We start from the raw sequence: 26,282 nt of genomic DNA, 5'->3' as shown, positions 1-26,282 counted from the left end.
TAGCTGGGACCTTCTTTGTGTCTCGCTGCACCTCAGTCCCGCATCTGGGGCGAACAATCCTGGCTTTCTCCCAATTTTTGCCTGTTTCATCTATTTAGATTAAGCACTTCCGGGCAAGAACGGTCTCTTAGAACACGCCTGTACAGCACCCAACACTAGGACTGGCTAAAAGTTTCCATCTAAAAACTTTTCTTTTTAAAACGGAAAATTGGGTTTTCAACAAGAATTTTTTTTGTTAAAGAAAAACGTCTGCGTTCAGAAAAAAAAAAAATTAAAACCAACAAGCTAAAATTTTCCACCTGGGTGGGGGACCACCGTTTTCCAGCCTGACTTGGCACAACGGGGCTCTCAATTTCATTTGGAACGACAACCTAGATACAACAGCACGTGCAAATCCTAGTATTGAGGCATCTACCCCAGTGGTTTTCAACCTTTTTTCACGGGCAGACCCCTAATACATTTTTGAATGGAGGTGCACGCCCCTTTGGAAATCTCAGTCTGCAGACCGGACCATCAGTTGAAAACCACTTATCTACCCTAAGTACCTGATTTGAGAGAACACTCAGGTCCTTAGAAGTCTGAGTGCTTTCTAGCTGACTTGATTAGAAGGGGATTATCGCCTTGGTATGCAAGTGCTGACCCCACTCTAGGATTTGCACCAGCAATTCACTGTGAGCACAATATGGGAGCACTTAATTGTGGGAACAAACACCTACGTAGAGCACGGTGGTGAAAATCTGGTTCAACATGTACGGCTTTAATAACGATCCTTGCCTTTCTCCAATGTCTTTCACTTAAGGATCTCAAGGCACATTACAAACACGAGTAGACTAACCTTGCATCCCTTCTCCCTGACATAAGTAGGTTTTTTTTTTATTACCCCAATTTTATAGATGGGGAAACAAAACACAGAGGGAAACTACTTGTCCATGCCCGGACAGGAACACACTACACAGTGCTCTCTTCTCCTTACTCCCTTCCCCCAATTCCTTCCTTTATCTATTTATTCCTAGATTCCCTTGCAGTACCAAGAAATGGCCTGTTGCCGTTCCCTGAGACCACTGGTTCCTGATGCACTCAAGCTGTTGCAGACAATTCAATGCAGGGAAAATGAGCAGGGGGGGGGAGGAGACAGAAAGAGCAGAGAGAAAACTTTGGGGTGGGAGGCAGAGACTAAGTTGACTCATGACCTGTGTGGATTTTTGCTGCCAACCCTCCTCGCATCTGTTTCCACAAAGGAAATATTGCAAGAGAAGACAGCAGGTACATATCAAAAATATATGCCCGCGTATACAGAACGCTTCCCATCCGTCCCAGGCCTCTCCAAAAAAAGAGATGTGCCTTCCCGGTATTCTAAGCAGAGAGCACTTAGCCAAAAGATACCGAGTAGCCGTCATTGTGAGGGGTAGAAACACCCATCGTTTGGGTGACAGTGAATTAGGCCCTCTGAATCACACAACTTCCCCCACATTCAGCTACATCTTACACAAGTTGCCTTGAACACATTAGTAGTGCCAGATCCGCATTCCACCTTCAACCGCTCTGGGAATTTCAGCCAGTTCCTATTAGAAGCCAACAAGTTTTGTTGGCTTCAGGCGTTCAAAGCTATAACTGCCTGAAAGCTCACGGAGCATTGCTCCTCCTCTTTGAAAAGGGCAGTCGCTAGAAACCTTTCAGAGCACTCAAACCCTATACAGAGGTTCCCCAAGAGCTTCTTGTGGCATGCAAAATCCTGACTGTTTCTTAGAACCAGACTCCGCCCCTCCAGGGCCATTATTTCAAGGCTCTGGGTTTCTAATAGGACCATTGATCAATGAATTGACTTTCTAAATGTTCCTTCATGTGCTCCGGGACACATGGGTAAAGCGTTCCAAAAACAACAGAGTCCAAGGAGAGGAATACTTGGGATGTCTCCAGCACTTGGCCTTGGAACACTCAGCCCAACGCACTTTATGGAGGTTTGCTATTAGCACTCCATTTGGCAGCGAGGGGGAAAAAAAAAAAAAAACAGGGAGGCACAGAAAGGTTGGGGTCTACTAGGTCACACAGCAGTGAAGGGGAACAAAACCCACCCAGTCCCCTGGTCTAACCAATAGAGCCCGCTGTATGGTAATGAGGTACATTTAGAAGACTATGGAAGTACATCAGAGCACGTCAAAGTATTATAAACCCATATTCTGAATAGGCAAATTTAGGCACAAAAAAGCTCATAGAAAGTCAGGGTTAGAAGGGACCTCAGGAGGTCATCTAGTCTAACCCCCTGCTCAAAGCAGGGCCAATCCCCAGACAGATTTTTGCCCCAGATCCCTAAATGGCCCCCTCAAGAATTGAACTCAACCCTGGGTTTAGCAGGCCAATGCTCAAACCACTGAGCTATCCCTCCCCCCAAGAAACTTGCCCAGGGTCACAAAGCAAACTGGAGTCAGGGCAGGTGATTCCCAGGCCCTCGACTGAACCACGAGCCACTGCGGTCTCCTTAAGACCTTCTCTCAGGTTAATGACCCTTCCCCAAATGGGGGGTCAGATTTACAACGTCATGTAGGCACCTGAAGATACATCAGTGCTTTTGTAAATTCCACGCTGTGAGTTAAGGTTCCGAGCTTAAAGCATATACATTCCTTTTGGAAATCTGGCCCTGTTCTACAAACCAAGCCAAAACCCTGCAGTGGCATTAACACAAAAAAAAAAAAAAAGTGAACAGTTGATGAGAACAAGAGCACTTGGAAGCATTTTTGCCCCCACCCTTTTTAAACTGTGTGAACTTCTCCCCCCCGCCCCACACACACAAAAAAAAAAAATCTAATTTTGAGCCCTTTTATGTGTTCTAATCCGCTCGTCTTTTTCTAATTTTGAACACAGCTGTCTGCTGTACTTTCTCGAATGACGCCAGATGCTAGGTTCATCAACCAAACCCACGAAAACAATGGTTTGAAAGCAATTAGAAGCACTGAGGCTCATATTAAAATGTGATAACACGGTTCTAGTGGGAATTGCAATGCTGCCGCACTTCTGGGCTGCCAGACAGACAGGATGCTTTGGAAGTGGGCCCTGATCGAGGAGGTAACGTACTGGAATTTCTATCTGGAGCAAATGAAGGATTAGCTGAGTGGGAATGCTCACATGGTTTTTTGTTTTTTTGTTTTTTTTTGTAGTATTATGGCCCCACCACCCATCTTGCCGGAATGCTGGTGGATTCTTGTGTTTGCACACACGTACCACAGAAATCATTGAAATAAAACACACACACACACACACACACTCTATTATTAATTTGTATTCTGGTAGCACCTAAAGGATCTGGATCCGGGATCAGTACTAAGTACTGCACAGATGTGTAAAGATAGGCGTGAGACAAGGGGACCAATTCAATTAGGAGACATTCCAGTTACAATTCCACTGGATATGCAGAAGCAACTACCTACTCCTGTTGCTCTCAACGCGCAGGTACCCATCGGGGTTGAGATCGTTATTAGTGATACAGTAGCGGCTCGTGGCCACGTTATGCTACTACACATAAGAGACAGTCACTGCCCTGAAGGGCTTAAAAATCTAAAAAAGACCCTCAGAGTGGGAAAACAGAAGCACCCAACAGGGAAGTGACATGCCCGAGGTCACATAGCAGAGCTGGGAATAGAACCCAGGCATCCTGGCTCCAGTCCCATGCCTTATCCACTAAAGCCACGCTGTCACTCCAATGCAAACGTTCTCTGGAGGTCACTTAACACTTGCACAAGCCATTCTTGGGCCTGCCTCCAGCGTGTGTAGACCGGGCATCTTGGCCAGCACCATACCCGGCTAGAGACCCGTCCCGTGAATCCGGGAAAAGCAGTGCTGATTGCTCCCAAAGCCCCACCCCTCTGCCAACCCCTCCCACAACTTTGCCACCCCCCTCATGCTGAGTGGCTAAGGCTCCCCACCTGCTAAACTTGCACCGGGGCCCAATCAAACCGATGACAACCCCTGCCCCTCAGAATGGATAAGCTGCACTCACCTCGGGGCAGAAATTCCAAGTGGTACCTGCAAGACAAGAAAAGAGAACAGGCATAAACATACACGTGACACTGCACCCCGTAATCTTTATAGTGATATTATTAGGATATGGTTTGGGCATAATTATGATGCATTTTATGCAAGTCAAGTCATGCGAGGTGCCATTGGAGAAGTTACGGTTTGCTGAATATGATTATCCTATTTGAATGCATGTACCGTTTTTGTATCTGAAGTTATGAATATTGACTATGTATCTGTATTTCAAATGTAGTTAAACCTGGGTAATGCCCACTAGACAAGATGCTGTCAGTCTAGATAGCTGATTGGGAAGGGCCTATTCAGGGCAATGAGCCATTAGGGAAAACAACAGGCCGTAGGAGAAGCTTTTCTCCCACCTGGTGAGCTTGCAGACAGACTGTGAGTGATGGCTGCTATGACTCTACAAGGACATGTGACCAGGCCACATAATGCTGGACTCCATCTTGAGATGTCAGTATTTTTCCACAGACCGGTCTGGGAACCAAGCTTGGAACAAAGTGTTCCCGCCATATGCAAAAGCTATATAAGGGGGGGAGTGACATCATCAGGGGTTCTTCACTCCCCACACAAGAAGACTCCCGGAAACACCTGAGGAACAAAGACTGAAGTGGGAGAAGTGCTGGACCCAGGCTAAAGGGATTTCTAGCCTGTGGATGAAACACCTGGGCATTTCAAGCTGTAAAGCATCGTGCCTTGAGAATCTACAAGTCTGCCTGTACCATCAGTTTGGATATGAATAGCAGGTTCTCACCCTATCTATTTAGTATATTCTGCTCAGTTTGTGTTTTTGTTTATTTGCTAGGTAATCTGCTTTGATCGGTTTGCTATCACTATGATCACATCACATCTCTCTTTTGTAGCTAATAAACTTGTTTTTGTTTTAATCTAAACCAGTGAGCTTTGACTGGAGTGCTTGGGGGAAGTCTCTGCTTGGTTACCACACGTGTTCATTGTTCTCTTCACATTGAGGGAGAGTCGGACCGGGTATTAAACCCATATACTGGCCAGATTTGGCCAGGGCAGGACGGTACCGCTCTGGGGTCCCAGATGGTTAGAAAGCCTGCAGCTGTGTGAATGCTGGTGAAAGTGCGGCTGGAGGGCTTTGCAGCTTGTCACGGCAGTACTGTGTGAGAGGGAGCCCAGGCTGGGGGGTCAGAGGGCTTAGTGGTACCCCAGTTACAGGTGGCACCCCGGGGGGAACCCGTCACAATACGTTATCTTAATTATTTGTTCCACTCTGGCGGGCAACAGACAGAGGGAAGAATAATGCCAGACACATGGCCAGGGATTTGGTAAGCGTCCAAAATGTGCTTCTTGCAAAGGATGCCTCAAGAGAAGCTAATTGGCCTTCTTGAGATTCCGTATCATGTAAAGACCCTGAGTCGAGGATGATTTGATTCCAGAAGCTCCTAAACCTTTTCATATTATGGATCATTTCTTAAAAGCCCAGAGACTTTTCCAGGATCTCTCCTGTCCCAGCCTCACAACCACCACCACCACCATCACCCCCCATCTCACATCTTCCTTGTTGTAACTACGGTGCTCGGTTACATGAACAAACTAATTTAAATGGAGGAACAATAATAAGAAAATTAGATGAATAAACTCACGACAAAGCAGCCTCTTTTTGTACTGCCCCCATTTTGTACCTGTGTCGTTTATTCTGCCCCACCCTGCCCTAGACACAGGACTTCATATTTATTGAAACTAAATCTCTCCCGGCATCTGTAGCCCCGGTGCCATTGTGCAATGGACAGAAAGAGGATGGAATTAGACAAAAAAGTATTTGCTGGAGCCTTATTATTTGCCCTTCTTTAGCACCATCCAATCAAGCGCTACACAACTGTCAGGTTGTTAAAACTCATCCCCCCCACAGCACTTCAGTTCTCTAATGCGGCCGTTCTCGGGGCTCGTTCACACGGCAAGTTACTGCGCCGCGAGCAAGGACAGGAACGTCCCAGGCCGTGCGGGAACGTCCCAGGTGGACACTGCAGCAGCGCGGCGAAAGTTGCGGAGTGCTCTGTTCTGTCAGAGCACAGCAGACTAGGACGCTCGCTACACCACAGCAGTGTCCACACAGCACGTTACTGCGCAGCAAACTGGTGCGCTGGAGAGTCACAACTGGGCTTGCCACGCCAACAAGCCCTAATCTAACCGGGAACCCCTTTTTTGCCATGTAGTGGGGAGACCCCTCGCAGTGAGCAATGCAGGGAGAGCACAACTCCCGGGTCAAAAACCTTGCATTAGTGCAAGTACAGCTAGTATATATTTGGTCGTGCCACGTTTATTACTTGTAATATAGTAGTGCCTAGAGCACCCAACAGAGATCAAGGCCCCAGTTGCGTTAGATCCTGCGCAGACATGTAGGGAGGAACCGTCCCTAAAGAGCTTACAATCCGAACAGACAAGACAGAAAAGGGAAAGGAGAGGAAATGGGTCCAGACTTGCAGGTCAGCAGCTGAACCCAGGTCTAAATTCCTGTGCCCCATGGACCGGTCATTGAAAAACACTGCACCAAGCCACTATCTTCATCTGCTTTGTCCCCCTTTCCTCCACGCTACAGGGGATGAATGCTCGGAGGAGCTTCCTTTTGGGTTGTTTAATAGAAGAACGTCACAGATAAAAATCTCAAAACACAGGGGACGTCGGCTGGCCCCACGCAAGGAGGCTCTTTGAAATAGCCCAGCTTTGGAGGGAAAGCCAAAGAATGACCTATTCACAGGCAGTTTGCCCACTCTAAAGGGCCGAGTCTATGGTTATCAATGGCAAGAATCCAGTCTATCTAAATCCAATCCACTTGTTTCCTCATTAAAAGCTTTCATGAAGAAAATGATTTAACACAAACGTGCGAGCAACTGACGCAGATTAATTAGAAAATAATAACAGACTCCCGACGAAGGGCAGAATATTTATTTCAGTCCTTTGCTTTGCACAAAATGCATGTGCGGAAAAGGAAGAGATTGCATCTAGAACACAGACCGCAATATTTAATCAGTAATAAAAAGCTACTGTGTGTTATATTGGAAAAAGAGACACCCAACCCTGTCTTACGCTCCCTGTCTCTAGTGTTTTATATGCTGGACGCTTTCGAAACTCTAGGGTGGGGTTCATTTTACGCACTTTCCATGTTTCGCTATGGAATCTCTTCACCTTACCCTATCTGAAGTCATATGCACCTGCTCCACCAACATTTCTTTGTCCCGACAAACTCAACCGCTTCTCCATCCCCTCCCTGGAATTTTTCTCAGTTGGGATGGTCCATATTTCACTTATAATGTCCTACCCTCAGGATTTCCTTTTCCTCAGTGCCACAGATTTAGAGACTACAGATGAAACTCCTCATAGATACAAGCAATCAGAAAAGGAATTGTTGCTGTTAAACAATGCAAGGTCCTTATGTTCCCTTCCAGGCCGAAGCCTGTTTCCCCCACAGCTCTGTGGAACCCAGAAATGAAGGACCAAGCAAACAAATTAAACCCAGTCTCCCACACGGCACAGTAGAGTACCCAACAGACCAGGAAAGCTCAGTTTTAGAGCGTGATGCACCTTGAGTTTTGACCATTTTAGGGGGAGCAGACAGAATTCCAATCACTCCTTTCACGTGAAATTCAAAAGCACAGTTGCAAATCACCAACAATCTGCAAACCACCATCACCTACACTTTGTCTTTCTGACTCAGACGAAAGGTACCTCTACCTGACCAACCTAAAAGAAATAAGAACGGTGGCTCAGGGATCACTCTAATTAGACTTTTCTGCAAAATTTAATCTCAGGAAGGACTGAGGTCTTTAAGACTAGGAAGGACATCAATGTCAGTTTTACAATACTCATCACATCTACAGCACCTTCTATGCTGAGGTCTGAAAGACTAACACTTCAACAAGCCACACAGCCAAGCAAAATAGGTTAGCATTATTATCCCGTTTGACAGACAGGAACCCATGGTGCAGAGAGGTGAAGTGACTTGCCCAAGGTCTCACAGCAAGTCAGTGGCGGAGGCCAGGAATAGAACACAGGCTTCCTGATCCCCATTCCTGTGCCTTAACTATCATTATTAAACATAGATTTGACAGAGCTTAAGGCCAGAAGTAGCCATTAGCTCATCTATTCTGACCTTCTGTCCATCACAGGCCTTTAAATTTCACCCAGATGACCCCTCCTGCTGAACCTAATTACTTTAGTTAGATTAAAGCATTTCAGTCCTTGGGAGACTAAACCGTTGTGTGCCACAGACAAAGAAAAGAAGAGACCTGGGTGCCACCAACATCTGAGGTCCCTGCACTGGTAGGGGACTGAATAGGCAAAAGAGGCCCAGATGATCCTAGGAGATGATCCACGTCCATGCTGCAGAGGAATGCCGAAAAACCCCAAAGCCCCTGCCAATCTGACCTAGGGGCAAATTCCTCCCTGACCCCAAATGTGGCAGTCAGTCTGTCTGTGAGCAAGACAAACCAGCCTGGGATCTAAGAAAGAGAATTCTCTGGGCCATCTCAGAGCACTGCCCCACCCCACGGTGTTGGGTGTCCAACCTGATACTTCAGAGGTAGGCAAAAAACAAAAACAACCCCCCTCCCACAAATTAATTAGGTCAACTGTGTATTTGGGGATGGGGGGAGCACCACATGGGAAGTCTTCCTGACCACTGCAGGCTGAAGCCCTGAAGCATAAGATTTGATTGGAATGTATTAAGATGGTGAATACGATGTTTACATTTTGGGAATACCTAGAGACCAACTATGTCAGGTCTCCATTGTGCTAGGCACTCTACCTACACAGTAAGTGAAGATCATTGTCTCAAAGAGTTTACACTCTAGAGAAAAAGACACAACAAGCAGATAGGACAAACCAACCAACCTGGGTAACAAATATAGGTGAGCAACTACAAGACCATCCTCTCCCCCCAAGAGTATCCCACAGCTCAGAATTTTCCCTCTCACGAGTCTCACTGTTGGGGTTTGCCTTTGCACACCATGACAATCTTGACCCTCGCTTTTCATCATGGCCCTCCCCTCATCCCCAAACTCTGTTATAGGACCATGTTGAAGTGGTCCACTCTGTCCTCTCAATTCTAGCTCCTCTCAGAGTGGAGACATTTTCATATCTCCGTTCGCCCGGCTCAGCATCCTCCCAGAGCAGAGAGATTTTTGTCTCCTGAGCAGCTAACGATTCTGAGACAAGGACGGAGGGGAAAAAAAAAAAAATCACTTCTTGTTTTGTGAACTTTTGTCTCTTGTGCTTGAGAGACTGTCCTAATCTCCCCTGAACATGTTTTAGTGATAACATTTACTGCACCAGGACCAAAACGATTTTCTGTCACTTTCAATTCTAGTTCAATAAACGTATCAGAGCTTTGTTTCTAACCTCTGTCATTTTTAATACAGTAAAATGGTTTTTTAAAATGTAAAATTGAGTTCCATTTCCTACTGGACCAGCAATCTTACGTTAGCTTCATTCTTATCAAATTTACAAAAAAAAAAAATTGTTTCTTTTTTTTTTTTAATGTAAAGAAACAGTCGAAACCTCAAATCTCATTAGATCAATGCATGCTTTTAGTCTCACGCTTTGATCATTTTCACTCTAGAAAGAGTAAGTGCAGAAGAAAAGTTAGTTTCCTTTTTTTTAAAAAAAGTCCAGGAGGAAAGACCTCTTGTGGTCTAGACACAGGACTGACAGTCAGAAGAATCAAGGTTCCAGTTCCGGACTCTGCCACAACTTCATGTGCGACTTCGAATAAGTTGCTTACTCTGCCTGGGTGAAATGAATCCTTGTGCCGACGGACAGCCCAGTGCCTAAGCCCCACTTAAATTCTCAAAAGCAGGCTTAAAGGGAGATTTAAGTGGTTAGCTTTGCTGACCCTCTGCAGAGTTTCACCGCATGTGAAATGCCTTTACTGGTGTTTGCAGAGCGCTTTGAGATCCCCGCATGGAAGCTTCTATAGAGGTGCTAACCGAACTCAAACGGTGATCACGGGTGTGGACCTTTCCATTCACGTGCGGAGTCATTTGAGAAATGTGACAATCTGGGAAAATCCCCTCCAAAATTTGCCTACTGACAACTCTGATGTCGAATACGGTCACCCCATTAGAAAGTACAACTGTAGGCCACGTGCAGTCTTCCCAAAGTGTACCCAGCGAACCAGAGCTAAAGGAGGAATTTAGCAAAGCAGTCAGGGAAATCATCTCCTGCCAGTCAGTGAAATACAATAGGAAAATGGAGCAAGGGGCTAGTTTTCATTTTTGTTCTCAGGTGGGCTACTTCCATCAGCATTCCCAGGGTTTTAAAGTACTGTGTCAATAGGCAGCAAGTAGATCCGCTTGCCTGGACCAGGAGACTGGTGGCCCTGGGAGACTAGCCACCAGGAAATTTCTTTAGCTGAAAATAATTATGTGGCAACAATTGATTCTTGCAAACAAAGCATTAACTTCAAAAATTCTAAGTGTTTGACTGGCCTTGTTACACCCTAACGACGTACCCAACGGGATGCGTGAAGGACCAAGGGCCCAATCCGGATCTCAGACCACTGCAGCTGTATGAGGGAATTAACTCACTTTAAATCACTCACCAGTGAGACATCAGAATCAGGCCCAAAGACTCAGCGGTAGCTGACAATCCCTAGGTTTCACAAGACATTCAACGTCATTTGTCCTTATGTGTCCCATTACAGTAGTTTTATTTAGCATGGTTATTTTTGTCCCCATTTAACCATTCCACCTAGGCACTCTATATTTAGTTTAGCCATCAGCAGCGAGAGGGGTCCCCTAGGAAGGAGGAAAGATGCTGCCCTATACTGCTGAGCGCTCCAGCGGGGAAAGAAAAAAAGAAGTGAAGCAGCAATCTACATTAGAGCGAGGGAAATAGACGAGGGGTAAGAAAGGGAAGAGAGTCACCAAATGATTTAGTGTCTGGGATGTAAAACAAACTACAAAAAAAATTCTCTGTTACAAGGAGAACTTTGATGTGACATGTGAATCAAAGGTCTAACCCAGAGAAACATCTGATTTCCATTATAAAGCCAAGGAACTAGTGATGCACTGCTAAAATTTTAACACAGATCTCCCATGAACATTTCCTCCCCCCACTTAGCTTGCTATATACCACTTCCTTCCCCAGATCTCATAGAATTGAAGGTCAGAAGGGACCACCAAGATCATCTAGTTTGACCTCCTGCACAACGCAGGCCACAGAACCTCACCCACCCACTCTTATAATAGGCCCATAACCTCTGGCTGAGTTACTGAGGTCCTCGGTATGACAAGGGATGGATCACTCGATAATTGCCCTGTTCTGTTCATTCCTACTGAAGGATCTGGCACTGGCCACTGTCAGAAAACAGGACATTGGGCTAGATGGACCATTGGTCTGACCCAGTCTGGCCGTTCTTATGTTCTTAATCTTGATTTAACGACTTCAAGTTACAGAGAATCCACCATTTACTCTAGTTCAAACCAGCAAGTGACTCGCTGCGGAAGGTGGCTAAAAACACCCCAAAGTCACTGGCAATCTGGCCTGAGGGAAAACCCTAAACATAGCTATTATTTAAATCCTGAGCATGTGGCCGAGACCCAGCCAGACGCACCCAATCAGAAGTGCGTGCATTGTACCAAAACAGGAGGATTCTGCTAGTTTGTTCTATTTAAACAGAATCATAGAATATCAGGGTTGGAAGGGACCTCAGGAGGTATCTAGTCCAACCCCCTGCTCAAAGCAGGACCAATCCCCAGACAGATTTTTGCCCCAGATCCCTAAATGGCCCCCTCAAGGATTGAACTCACAACCCTGGGTTTAGCAGGCCAATGCTCAAACCAAATAAAAACATTCTCGCAACCATACAGCCAATGAGGTTATGCATTAAACTTATACATAAGCTGCACTTTACGGCAAACGTTTATACTTTGCTCCTGAAAGACATCATAGGGCCTGATTCGAATGTATTAACATTCCAGTAGCAACCTACAGGCCCTATGCCAGCCTGGAGCCCGATCAGATGTATATACGCAAAGAGGACGCACTCTAAATAGATACGATAAACAGAGTGGAAATGAAGCAGAGTTGTCTTTGTTTTGCAGATGGGAAACTGAATGATCAGATTTTCAAGACAGTTCGGCTCCCACATAGGTAGGCTTGGAAGAATTCATTTTTTATCATCATTTCAACAGGTAAGAACAATGTTGTTGTTTTAAATCCGTTTCAACATTCACAGGACGTTACAGAGGGGATCAGACAATTATTTAAGGACAGTCATTTTGAGAGTCAACAAGTCACAGCATTATGTGCGTTAAAACACAAGTTGTCAACATCACATGTCAAAACATGACGGACGTAACCTTCAATCAAACTCTAATAAGTTCTCGAGCCGCTTTTTTGCCTATCTGTACATTCTGATTATCGAAAGAAATATTTCTGCGGCGCTGTGTGTGTGTGTATATATATACGGTGACATTCACTGATAATCTAATTCTGCTGAGATGATATATAAGATCCTAATGCCATTTACCACCACCTAGGAGCCAGACCTGCTGCTGGCTGCTTCCGGGGCGCAGTGCAGTCCGCGGTACCAGGACAGGCAGGAAGCCGGCCTTAGCATCCCACTGTGCCGCTGACTGGGAGCCACCCGAGGAAAGCCCACACCCTAATCCCCTGTCCCAGCCCTGAGCCCCCCCCACAAACCCAGAGGCCCTTCCTGCACCCCAAATCCCTCAGGTCACGGGCATCAACAATTTTCTTCAACTGGGTGACCAGAAAAAGATAGTTTGAAAGTCACTGATCTAGAGGATTTCAACAATAAAGCTCAAAGCCCTTCACAAAGGTCAGTATCATTAGCCTCACTTTACAGAAGGGGAAACAGGCAGAGAGGTGAAGTGACACGCCCAAGGCCATACAGCAGGTCAGTGGCAGAGCCAGGAATGGACTGCGTTTTTTCCAAAATCCAAACCCAGTGCCTTAATCACAGGACTAGACCTTACACTGGTGTAATGCCAGCTGACCGAATGAGAGCTACTCCTGGCTCTCCCCAGTCGAGGCAAGATCAGAATCAGTCCTAAAATTACTGATCAGCACTGCAAGGTACGGCGCACCCTCCACCCCCATCGTCTGCCACAGCTGATCCCGAGAGTTGCCGGACAAGACCCCGCTCCCCAGCTGACAGATCACAATCGCTAACGAATGAGTCAAATAGACAACAAAGCTGTTGGGCTAGATACAAAAATCATTAACTGAGATTCTGTGGCCTGCGTTGTGCGGAGGCTTTGTTTTGAGGATCATAATGCTCTCTTCTGGCCTTAAAAGGTCTATAAATATAAACCCCACTTTCCTCTCAGACTCATTTTCGGCAGGAACCATAAAATCCAGTCAGGTTACAATCAAATTTCCTGCATTTTCTTGTCCAATTAAGAACACTAACATCACCACAGATATTAAATAGATATTTCAAGGCTGAGTCTAATTTGTTTGGTGCACAATAGTTGTTGGTTTTTAATGTTGGGGGTGGTGGAAATCAATGCTGAACAAGATTTCAGAAAGGGGGGGGAAGGAGGGGAGGGGGGAGGAATTTGGGAGCTCACCATTAGCCAGGTCAGCTTATGAACCATTTCAAATGCATTTCTCAGCTAAACGTTACAGAAGCGGCAGCAGCTCTGCAAAGACTCTGGTTACCCAGTCTCCATAATTTACAGGCCTCAGGTTTCAGATTAACAATGCATCCACGAGGAAATGGATGGGAAACAGGGGTAATTTTATCAGCTGGAATGGCAAATGATGCAAATTACTGAAAGGATCATAACCCGGAAGGCACCAAAGTGTGTTACTGGAAGAGTGCGGGGGTCCAAAGTCATCCCACGTATAAATCAATCAGGTTGCACCTGGTTTGAATTTGGCTCTGAGATGTTTGAACATGACGGAGCCGTCCTCCATCCGTCTGCCCACGTACAGCACGGAATAGATTGCAGGATGCTCACAAATTAAAACAGAAACTCTGTATGGTATCAGACCTTTTGAAAATGTAAGGTTAGCATTAAAGTGGACACTGCACAATGGAAAGAATTCCTTTGCAAATGATTTTCTCCACCTCCACGCGATGTGCCGGAATGACAGAGATGGTTTGCAAGGACAGAAAACGCAGGGCAAGAACTTTTTGATATTTATAGGGTGGCAAGAGACTTTTCAGGTACCTAGCGAGACAAATCCATATCCAGTGGTTAAAATGAACCTGAATCTCACGCTGAGCAAAATCCCACCACCAAGTGAAACGAATTTCACCCTCCTGAATCAGGGACAGACGAAAACCAGCGCTTGGGCTAATTAAAGACGATGTAGTGGGGCCAGTCCAGCCTTGAAGGGAATGTGCAGAGCTTGATTATCTGCCTGACGACCAGGTCACATTCTTAAATTCCCTTTTATCTTGATATTGCATGTTATGCCGGATAACGAGCCTCATACTGGTGAAAATTACATAGAGGGCAGTTACACTAATGAAGCCAAATTACCCTGAAATTGCAGCCTCCTGCCCTCTCGTTTCAAAATTTTAAAACAAGATTGGAAATTAAGATAACAGATGCAGTTCATCTGCTTAGAAGTTTATTAAAGCAGCGCCCACTAGCTCTGGCTACGGACCTTTGGAAGACTGTTATAAACACCTTTATAATCCGGCTATAACAGTTTTCCTCAGATGGGGTCAAGTTCACCCCACTGTAACTGAATGGATGTTACACAAGAAGCGAGACTTTGGCTACGGCCCTAGAATAGAGCAAGTGGGAAGTTTAAGACGACGTGCGAACAATTCGAAACCCGTCAATGTAGTCGATGACAGATTTTTGACGAGGAATTATGTAAACGACACCATTAGAGATGCTGAAGCTCCAACACACAAAAACATATTGGGTCAAAACGTATCCCTTCTGTAATTCCACAGGGGATGTAGCCAGCCCATTTAAGCTTTGAAAAGCAGCCGGACACCAAATGCAGTAATTACTTTTCTTAAAGACTGTGCTAGCGAAAGTGCATTAATGCACTACTTGAAACCATCTAAGGGGTCAGATGTGCAAAGCTACGTGACTGCATTGTACTGAAAAAGAAATACCGGCCTTAATGTATTTATTACACAACAGAACAAGCCTTTGTGATCGACAGTGTAAACAGATCATTCAGAACGTGTATGATTATTACAGCAGTATCTAAGGGCCCTGATGATAGTTCTAGGCACTATACAAAAATACACTTGTCTTAGAACCCGTGTTCTCTGACTCCCAGTTTAATGCCTTATCCACTGGACCACACTGCCTCTCATGTACTTAAAAGTCTGGAGTAATGACTTGCACCTTTGAATTCAGTTATAGATTCCGTGAAGAACCAGAGCTCATAGTTAAACCACTAGGAGTTCGGGGACACAGGAAGTCCACGACAGGACAATTTATTGAGAAGCCATATTTTTAAAGCTTCCAGGTATTTATATTTTAAGGCACACAAGATATTGCTGTCGGTAAAACATGTTCCAGGGCGGGTTGTTTTTTTTAAATCAGCAACCCCAGGCAGCTGATGGGGAAAAATTTGCACACGAAAGCTTTTGAAAAAGTTTTCAAACGATTTTTTTTTTTAATTTGCATTGAGATTCAGCCACTCGGTAAAGTAGCTAAAAAAAAATAATAAAATAAAGCGGCAAAATAAAACTATGAAAAACAAAGGAATTTTTGCAAAAAAAAAAATTGCGATGAAAGTTTTCAAACCAGTTCTATCACGCAAAGGAAACTATAAAAAAAATTAAATTAAATTACAACAAACAACAAAACCAGAGTCCCTACAGTTGAACGTTAAAGGTGCCACTACAGAGCATTTTGGGGCAATCCCCCAGCCCAGGCCAACAGATCGAGGTTAGCAGGCCAAACGGCTGTGTGGACAGTGCTTTGAAGTTGTGACTCACTGGGGCTGGAGCCCAGCCTCCTCCCTAGACTTCAGCCCAAGCTCCAGCACTGTCTATACAGCTATTTTTAGAGCGCTGTCTGTCGACCCAGACTGGGAGGCTCGCCCCAAAACGCTGTGGAGACAGGCCCTAAGGTTGAGATACAAAGCAGCAAAGACCATCCTTGAATCACCTCCTTAAACTAGGCTATCAAACCTCAAAGCAGGGCATGCAAAAGTTTCACCAGAGTGTCAAATGGCTGCATCTACACTGGACTGCCCACTGACGGTATCAGAGCAATGCCAGGGGTGTTAGGTAAACCCAGGCAGCAGCATTAAACCCTCCTGGTTGCCTAACCCTTCTTAAGCAGGTCTAGACAGCATAGCAGTTAACATGCCAAAGGCCTCCAAGGGTATGTCTACAGTACAGCTGGGGGAGAGCCTCCCAGCCCAGGTAGTCAGATTCGAGCTAGCGTGCTAACAACGACCAGTGTGGACGTTACGGCTCTGCTCCAGACTCCGGTTAGCCACCCGAGATCGGACCCAGGAGGGAGGGATAGCTCAGTGGTTTGAGCATTGGCCTGCTAAACCCAGGGTTGTGAGCTCAATCCTTGAGGGGGCCATTTAGGGATCTGGGGCAAAAATCTGTCTGGGGATTGGTCCTGCTTTGAGCAGGGGGTTGGACTAGATGACCTCCTGAGGTCCCTTCCACCCCTGATAGTCTATGATTCTATGTAGGTATGCTTGAGAGGCTGAACTACAGCCCAGCCAATCTACCAGGGCTAGAAGTTTCGCTCTCAGCTGCAGTGTAGACATACTCCAAGTGCCTCATCGATGCTAGAGCTTCCCCCTGGTGGTAGCAAGGCTGGAAAACAGGGCAATTCATTGGAGGACTAGCACGAATGGGTCCCAGGGCCACTGCAGGGTTTATGTAACCCACACACCTCCTGAATGTGGTGTTCTGTCCCATCTAGTGGCACCGAGACCACTTAGAGAGATTATGAGTTTGCTCTACAGCCTTGGCCTTGGCTTTTAGCTCATGCACTAAGCTCCAGAGGTCCCAGGTTCGATCCCACCCGTCGATGACGACCGGGGTCTGTCGGTATTACCCATAGTCATGGCGGGACGGGTTAAAGGTAGCATTGCAGCGTACATCTTAGATTTCCTTGTTTCTGAGAGTGTCGTGCTTAACATTATTTAACCCTTTCTCTCCATTTCTGTCTTGCTCTGCCCGGCTCTCCTTTAACATTATTCAATTTCACAGAGGAAAAACAGCCCAGAGTTAGTTTCCACTGGCTGCAAACCTCACTTTCAACAGTGAGTTTAGACGACTGACTGGCTCAGAAAGGACCACGGAGGAATTATTTATCCCCATTTTTAATAATCAATCTTATTTCCTGCCCCCACCCTAGAAATAAATGGTCTCCTTGCTGATAGATGACCTCACTTCGGCATTTAGACAGTTTTTTGGTTACTGTTCTTCCCAAAGGACCAGGGGAGGGTTGGGCTCCTGAGTGGAGTCATGTATCCAATTCTTCCCAGGTGTCGGACATCTGGTGCTAATCCTGCAAATGGCGCACCGAAACAGCCTAACCGAAGCCTGATGTTCTCAGCAAACAGCTTTGAAACAAACTCGCAGCGCCAACCAGGCCCCAAAACAAGAGGGGCTGACAACCTGAGGGGTTCCAGGAGGAAGAGCGTAACTTCTCTTCTCTTTTTCACGACGGCTGCTCTTCAAGCAGATTTTCACCACCGCCACTCAGCACTTTGCTTCCCGGTCAATTAACTATTTGCCAACAACATCTACAACTAAAGGCGGTGATCCCAAAGCACTGGCAGAAGAACACACGGATACTCTAGGACAGGGGTTCTCAACTTTTTTCCTTTTGAGGCCTCCCCCAGCATGCTATAAAAACTCCCCGGCCCACCTGTGCCGCAATAACTGTTTTTTCTGCATATAAAAGCCAGGGCCGGGGTTAGCAAGCAGGGCAGTTGCTCAGGGCCCCATGCCACAGGGGGCCCTGCAAAGCTAAGTTGCTCAGGCTTTGGCTTCAGCCCCTGGGTGGTGGAACTTGGAGCCCTGAGCTTCAGCCCCAGGCGGTGGGGCTTTGACTATTAGCAGTAAATATGCCCAATGGCCTGTGATGGGATGTTAGATGGGTTGGGATCTGAGTTACTACAGATAATTCATTCCTGGGTGTCTTGCTGGTCAGTCTTGCCCACATGCTCAGGGTTTAGCTGATCGCCATCTTTGGGGTCGGAAAGGAATTTTCCTCCAGGGCAGATTGGCAGAGGCCCTGGGGGTTTTTCGCCTTCCTCTGCAGCGTGGGGCACGGGTCACTTGCTGGAAGAGTCTCTGCGCCTTGAAGTCTTTGAACCATGATTTGAGGACTTCAATGGCTCAGACACAGGTTCGATACAGGAGTGAGTGGGTGAGATTCTGTGGCCTGCGTTGTGCAGGAGGTCAGACTAGATGATCATAATGGTCCCTTCTGACCTTAAAGTCTATGATTCTGTCCTGGGCCCCAGCAAGTCTAATGCCAGCCCTGTTTGGAGGCCCCCCTGAAATCTGCTCGCAGCCCCCCAGGGGGTCCCGGACTCCTGGTTGAGAACCACCAGAAACCCTGGTTGAGAACCACCGCTCTAGGAGAGTGAAATTCATGGACTTTGTTCAAGGAGCTACTCATAGAAGATTGAGGACGACTAGACTCAGCCCTCAGCCAGAACACTGGGCACGTTCCAGAAGACGTGCTACTCAGCTGCCAAGGTGGAGTAAGGGTTGCTACACCTGCAAATCACGTGCACCTCATGGATCCACGAATCCGAGGACCCGGGCCCACATCCTCAAAAAGGTAGTTAGGCGCCTAACTCCCACGGCAGTTCAGCACCTAAATACCTTTGAGTCCGCGAGCCTCTGGGGCTACACTCCTGCTTCTTCCCCAAGTCATTCTGCGGCTTTTGTCTTTGTGGGTTTTGTAAGCTGAAAATAGATACAGGAAAACGCGATTGTGAAACCAGAAAACACGGTCCGGCCAGGCCGCGTGTACATGTTTCTGTGAGAGGCAGGAGCAGGAACCAAAGACCGCTTTCTTTTTTGTTATTGACTTCATTTCAACATGACCGTGTCCCTTTAAATAGCCAAATACATTCTTAAGAATAAAACGGTGCGGGCCCCCACAACCAGTCAGATGGCAACAGCCCCTCCGCCACGGCCTAGAATCTTTTTCATCGCGCATTTCAAACAAAGATACCGCAAGCTGCTTCCCGGCTAATTACAGCATTCTTCTAGACATCCTCAACAGGCAACATAAGCGGACATAAAGCCCAGCACTGTGCATGTTCAAGTCAATGACAGTCCTCTCACTGAGGACCATATTAGACCATTGGCAGGGCAGTGGAATAAAAACCTGAAGGCCAAGTTACAGGAACAGCTATTCAGCCCAGCTCAGAATAATCACACTGTCAGAGGCCCTTCCCTTCCAGGGATGTCTCTCCCCCCCTTCCCAGCTCATGGTTAAGCAGGTGACTTATCTCCATTATAAATCTGCATAACAAAGTGCTACACCCAGCGTCATCTTTCATAATACAAAGAGGCGAAAAGCAGAAAGAAGGACGCCTGCGCCGAGGACCCAGATGCTTCCTGAACCCGACTGCAGATGACTTCCTGAATATGAACCACAAAAACCACAGTATGCTCCCCGAAGAGGCTAACCCGTGCCGTGCTCCGAGAACGAGATCTGTTAGATCCTTCAAAGAAGATGGTGGCTATTATTACAGTAAGCGGCTACCACAAATCCTTTTCTGTACACTTCAGGTTAGAACAGAGACATTCAAACATACTATTCTCCAATCATCAGCAAGCAAGAGAAGAACCACCAGAAAACCAACGCTGCATTGCAGCCTCTGCTCTGGGACGGATGCTTTCTCGCTTCTGGCTCCACACAAGCCCATTGCAAATAACTCCAGAGACCAGCTCCTCTTAAAGCCCTGGTCAGTTTTACATTGGTTTCAAAGGGAGCAGGAGTGGGCCCCACATGTTCTCCCATACATACGGAGAAGGAAACACCATGCATGTTCCTCGTTATATTGCAAAGGCTGCACCAGAGTCCTTAACATGTTGGTATGTTACTTTCTTCTAAACCCTACCACAAAGCACATTTCATGCTCTGTGCCTAGATTCTCTCTTCCCCTAATCCTACTTCCTTTATGTCCAGGTAGGGTAGCAAGCCACCTACTTTGTTCTGCTCGTTTAGCAATCTAGCACTGCCAACTCTCACAATTTTATCATGAGTCTCAAGCTATTTGGTATTTTTCAAACGTCAGGCCCCTGAAATTATATTATGCGAAAAATTCAGTTTTCATGAAAAAAAAAAGTTTATTGCCTTGAGGGTTGCAAAGAGACGCTCTGCCATGTGAAACTTCAAGACACTCACCTCAGAAGCCAAACAAAAAGACCCCAAGTTTGTTATTTTTTAAATCCCATCTTTTAAGCCAATCTCGCAGGATTTTTTCCCCCTCCGGGGTGACACCTGACTCATGATTTCTGAATGCTTCGGTCGGTAATCCTGTCCAAATTGTCTCTTTACCCAGCAGGATGAATAGCTGCTAACAGGGTGGGGGTGCGTCATGTGAACACTGCCAGCCAGTTACACGGATAGGAGAAACAGGTAGCAACACGCCTTCTTTTCAAATATTGAGGGACATCGTTTTCCACACCACCCCTCCGTTGTAGATGCTGTAGCCCCATTTTCTGAAGGCTCCTGCCTTCTCCCGCATTCAGCTGGCTTCAATTATTCAGGGCTACCCAGGCTGATAATTACACAGTCCCGAGTTGCTGAATAAAACTGATGCTTAATTAGCCAGCAGGAAAGATCGATTAAGATACAGCAGGGCATCTTGCAAAGTTCTTCAGCGGGACTGTGGGGAATAGAATCCGGCTGTGCCCTTCCAAAGGATAAAACACTGCGTCTCAGGGACTCGGCTGTAGTTTTATTTAAACCGGATGCTTAGACCGGTCACCCCCCGAAGTTTTATCATCAGATCTTAACTCCCCCAGTGCTACGGTTCACATCCTATAAAGACAGCACTATCGCCAAGTTCTGGAGCGTATCTCCAGCTGAAAACCATAGGCAGAACTCATCTATCTTAGCCCTCGCTGACTTTTCTCCATCTGTGCGATTGCAAGGGGAAGAATTTCCCCCAGCAAGTCAGCACAGGGCACGTTTGTTTAAACCCCAAACAGAGTAATTCACTTCACACTTTGGCCCTGTGCCACATTCCTGAACCCAAGTATCCTCAAAGATTTGGGAATCCTGGAATCCAAATTCAGAGCTAGCCCTGAACTTTGCAGATGGTAACCCTTGTCTCTGTAAAAGGTCATAACCCAGGAATTAGACACCCCTAAGCACCTGGGCACACACACACACAGGCTCACCAAATGAAATTAACAAAAGCAAGTATTTCTTCACACAATGCACAATCAGCCTGTGGAACTCCTTGCCAGAGGAGGTTGTGAAGGCCAAGACTCTAACAGGGTTCAAAAAAAGAATTAGATAAATTCATGGAGGATAGGTCCATCAGTGACTATTAGCCGGGGGGGGGGCAGGGCTGGTATCCCTAGCCTCTGTTTGCCAGAAGCTGAGAATGGGCAACTGGGGATGGATCACTTGATGATTACCTGTTCTGTTCATTCCCTCTGGGGCACCTAGCATTGGCCACTGTCAGAAGACAAGATACTGGGCTAGATGGACCTTTGGTCTGACCCACTATGGCCGTTCTTATGTACGCCTTTAGCAACAGGTCAGCAGGGTAGGCAGATGCTCACTCTTCCAATTTGGTATGAGGAAAAGCAACTTATTCACATGTATGAATATTCAGGCTTGTTTTCAAAACCTCCATGAAGGACAAATATTCATTGTACGATTTATTTCTGACACCAACAGTGTCCTAGGAAGGGCAGGGTGGTTTAGCGGATAGACTAGAGTTCAGGAGAGGTGGGTTCAATTCCTGACTTGCCCCGGATCATCCGGTGGCAGAGTCACGTCCCTCCCTGTGCCTCAGTTTCCCCACCTGTAAAATGTGGCTAATGCTGTTGACCTCCTGTATAAAGGACTTTGAGATCTACTGATTAAAAGAGCTAGGTATCATTTTAGGAGCGGCGCAAATATAAAACAAGGCATCATCCCTGCCCTAAACGGGGGGGAGGGATAGCTCAGTGGTTTGAGCATTGGCCTGCTAAACCCAGGGTTGTGAGTTCAATCATTAAGGGGGCCATGGGGGGGGGGGGCGATTTCAGGGACAGTACTTGGTCCTGCTAGTGAAGGCAGGGGACTGGACTGGACTCAATGACCTTTCAAAGTCCCTTCCAGTTCTAGGAGATAGGTATATCTCCATATATATATAAAAGAGAATAAAATTAGTTGCAGTCTGAAAAATGCTGGCAGGAAGTCGCTCGCCTCATACACACCTTCTTGCAGAAAGTGCACAGCTTAAACGCCCAGGCAGCATTTGTCAATGCAACGTGCAGCGGACACCCATAGGTTCGTGCAACTGCTCCTTCAGAGAGCAGGCTATGGCGGAGTCCAGACCCACGTAGGTATTGGGCACCTACCTCACTGATTTCAAATCAGTGAAAGTTCGGAGCCCAAATACCTTTTGTGGATCCGGGCCTACTTGCTCATTAGGCCAATGCGGAAGCACCCCTCAGAGCCCTGCTGTGGGTGCCCAACCAGTTCAACAAGACATGGGGCTACCCGTTGCAGTCCTGCTGCTTGGTGCCTGGACCCCTGCCATCAGAACGTAGTGCAGAAAACCACAAACCTGGTCTTAACTTGCCGGAAGCCTACCAGAATCGCCTCTCTCTGGTCTCTCGCTCTAGCGCTCAGGTTCTCATTCTGCAGCCCGTCGGCCAGGTAACCTTCAGTATCTGTTAGGGAAGAAAGTTACAACCGTCAGGAAACTACACAGGTGGTGGGCAAGAATTAGATTAGGAGGAAAACTGCTTTCAAGTAAGAAAAGTATGCATAATGGTCCACTGAAAGCATCTGGGAGCATGTGATCAAACAGCCTAAGCTAAAGACAGTTGACCTGAAGGCTCTTCTATTAGAGAGGGTCCGTAACTAGTAAAAACAATCACACCGGTGGGTGACACACTGAAGTTTTGCCTAAGGCAGGAGATGGTCTTGAGCAGCCTCTGGAACTAGGTTTGCATGGATATAAGCCGAGACAATTGTGGGGAAAAACCAGCAAGGAACCCTGAAGAAACTCTACCAAAACAGAAGTGAAACAAGACAAGGATCAGCATAAAGAACAAAGGGCATGTCTACCAAAGTTGTGCACCGGCTAGCATAGGTAACCATAGCACAATGTGGGCTCCAGCGTGGGTAGCATGGACCCTTCGTTCCCATTATTACCCACAGTAGCGGGATTCAAGCGAGCACGCTGGGTAGATATACCCAAAGTTACAACGTGAAATAGGGGGGTGCGGGAGGGGCTGAAAGAACAAGAGCCACAATGGAAAGTAAAGTGCGGCAGGAAAAAAATAAAAGAGAATGGAAAATGAAGTAGGAGGCTGAATACGAGCGTTTTGGACCCACTCCTCACAAAGGGTCCAGTTCTGTTCCTGTTGAAATCAACGGCGAAACACACCCTCGAGGTCAATGAGAACAGGATTGGTCCCAAAGCAGAGCAGAGCATGAACAAGAAGAACGACCTTGTGGGCAACTGAACAGAGCTGAGGGAGAGAGATTCCATAGCCCCAGCCTCCAAGTCCTCCCAAGGGGGGAGGGATAGCTCAGTGGTTTGAGCATTGGCCTGCTAAACCCAGGGTTGTGAGTTCAATCCTTGAGGGGGCCACTAGGGATCTGGGGCAAAATCAGTACTTGGTCCTGCTAGTGAAGGCAGGGGGCTGGACTCGATGACCTTTCAAGGTCCCTTCCAGTTCTAGAAGATGGGATATCTCCATTTATTTATAAGCAGCCTGTCCACTGCTGGATATTGCAGGATTAAAGGAGGTGTTAATAAACGCCCAGCACCAGGCCCCTAATCCAATTCTTGGCCAAGCGTTTTCATGCCATGGACTGACCCAATGCCACACCCACTCCCTCAAGCCGTTGTTCCTTTGGAAAAAGGCCCCCACGTGTGGGATGCTGAGTCCCGCTGCATGGATTCAGCATCTGGTTTTTTGCTTGACATTCATGTAAACTGCCCAGTCTTGGACCACATGGATCTCCAGGGCGTCTGGGTTTCAGCGGTAAACAGGCAGGAAGGAGGAGCTGCAGTGTCGTTCAGATTCAGACGCAAAACGCAGAGGCCGGGTAACCACCTACACTGAAATAAAGAGACAACCGTATGAAAAAACACAGAACCAAGCTGCTCTTTAAAGAGACAGGAGCGAGCGATGGGTTATTTGTGGTCCAGTCCAATATACATTTGTATCACAGCGTATGATCCTCTTCATAGTTATAGATGAAACACAAGAGGAACCGTATCCTTTGTTTATTTGACGTGGGACGGTAGGCACAAAAGATGGTTTAAAAGAAGGAATGAGCGTTAAACCTCAAACGACGTGCATTTAGATGGACTCACTTGCACTATTAGCCAAACTGCTTCATGTGAAATATTCCAATACCCAGCGAATTGTATGTTCTTGTTTCAGATGAGCTAGAACAACTCACCTGGGGGGGAAAAAAAAACTACTTTCACAAGCAAAAATTATCTGGGATAATACTTATTCCCACTGTTTTCTGATTTATGATCAAACATCTTCTATTTGCAGGGATATCGGCTCTCCTTCCAGAGAACTCGAAAATGAATGATTGCTCCCAACACCCAGTTCTGATCTCATGCCAATAGAATGCCACACGTTACAACAGAGTTGCTGCCAGTTTGTGCTGGCGAAGCAGAGATTAGAATCAACGCCACACCGATGTAAGTAGCCAGTGTATCGGCCTACACGAATTCTAGCATGCCCCTAACTGTGACACTAATGAGAGTTTAATATCCTGCTTGCCAGGCTTCCAAATTTTTACACCGCTGCTACATGAAAGTTCGCCCCCCAAAAAGGAGTGCTTTCTCTTTAGTACACCCTAGGAGAGCACACGGCTCTTTAAAACATTAACTACTCCACCGGCAAGTGCGTAGCATGTTCTCAAGTTCAAAATGGCATGAGAGGAATATCCTTTTCTGTCTCTCTTATCAACCTTACTTTCCTTCTCCATCTGCTCTGTGAGACATTCGAAGGCGCACTAAAAGAATGCTGAAGGGGCCAGAACTCTTTAGAATGGAAATCACAGTCTGGGGTAAAGCGGGTACCTAAGTCTAGAGGAAGAGACTCTGGGCACATACCAGCAGCCAGAAGACCAGGTGCTACTCCTGCCTGACCTGTGAAGCAGCCAGCGAGCGGGATTCAGGGAGCCTGGGAATTGTACAAACACAATTTGTAAAAACAAGCGGTCTCGGCCCACATCACTTCTAGTTTCTGAAGCCGGGAGTTCCCTCCTGGGTTGGATTCCTTCAGCTGAAGCCATCCATTTCCAGTTGCCAACCAAAGTAATACTCAAGTTAACAAATACGCTTATGCCAAATCCAGGCCCTTCCCGCCTTCCTGTTTTCTCCTCATGTCCTATCACAGCCCTCTCTCCCACTTCTACAGAGCAGGCACTTCCATTAGAAGAAGGCTTAACATGACTGCTTTCCCTGTGTCCTGGTAAGAGCACAGCTTCCTTCCTTTATCCCACAATTAGAGTCCCGAGAAGCAGCTGTGTCTTGTTAACCCCTCATTAGGGCAGCTTTCCTATGTCTGCCTTAGATATACGGCCCCTTTTAGCCTAGTATCTGAGCCCCTCACAATCTTTAGCCTCAGAACACCCCTTCGAGGTACGGAAGTGCTGTTGTCTGCACTTTATAGATGGGGAAACTGAGGCCCCGATCCGCAGAGGTGTTTAGGCACTTGATCCTATTTAAATCTGTGAGAGTTAGGCACTTAAATATGTTTGAGGATCTGGGCCAGAGAGATTAAATGACCTGCCCATGGTCGCGCAGGAAATCAGGCAGCTGAATCTAGGTTTCTGAAGTTCCAGGCAAGCCCCCTATCCCTTGGGCCATCTTCCCTTTCCTACATCTGTAGGAATTTAGCTTGTGAAACAGAGGCACGGTACCACTGGCACAGTAGAAGCCCAATCATGCCATTTGGGAAGCCAGGCACAAACCACTGAAGGAGGAACAGAGGGTCCTGTGGCACCTTTGAGACTAACAGAAGTACTGGGAGCATAAGCTTTCGTGGGTAAGAACCTCACTTCTTCAGATGCATCTCACGTCTTGCATCTGAAGAAGTGAGGTTCTTACCCACGAAAGCTTATGCTCCC

The 26,282-nt window shown here is 46.7% G+C and overlaps 1 protein-coding gene across 1 annotated transcript in view; it reads right to left on the bottom strand.

The window, feature by feature from the left end:
• SKAP1 (src kinase associated phosphoprotein 1) overlaps window positions 1–26,282 on the bottom strand; it is a 264,424-nt gene that overhangs the window by 201,937 nt on the left and 36,205 nt on the right. The window contains exons 2-3 of the mRNA XM_034756270.1: window positions 22,738–22,843; window positions 3,992–4,017 (exon numbers count right to left, since the gene is read on the bottom strand). Coding sequence (XP_034612161.1) covers window positions 3,992–4,017; window positions 22,738–22,843 — 132 coding nt within the window. The remainder of the gene's footprint in view (window positions 1–3,991; window positions 4,018–22,737; window positions 22,844–26,282) is intronic.

Source organism: Trachemys scripta, chromosome 23 (assembly GCF_013100865.1).
Source record: "Trachemys scripta elegans isolate TJP31775 chromosome 23, CAS_Tse_1.0, whole genome shotgun sequence".
Classification (NCBI taxonomy): domain Eukaryota; kingdom Metazoa; phylum Chordata; order Testudines; family Emydidae; genus Trachemys; species Trachemys scripta.
This window is presented reverse-complemented; position numbering and strand designations above follow the sequence as displayed.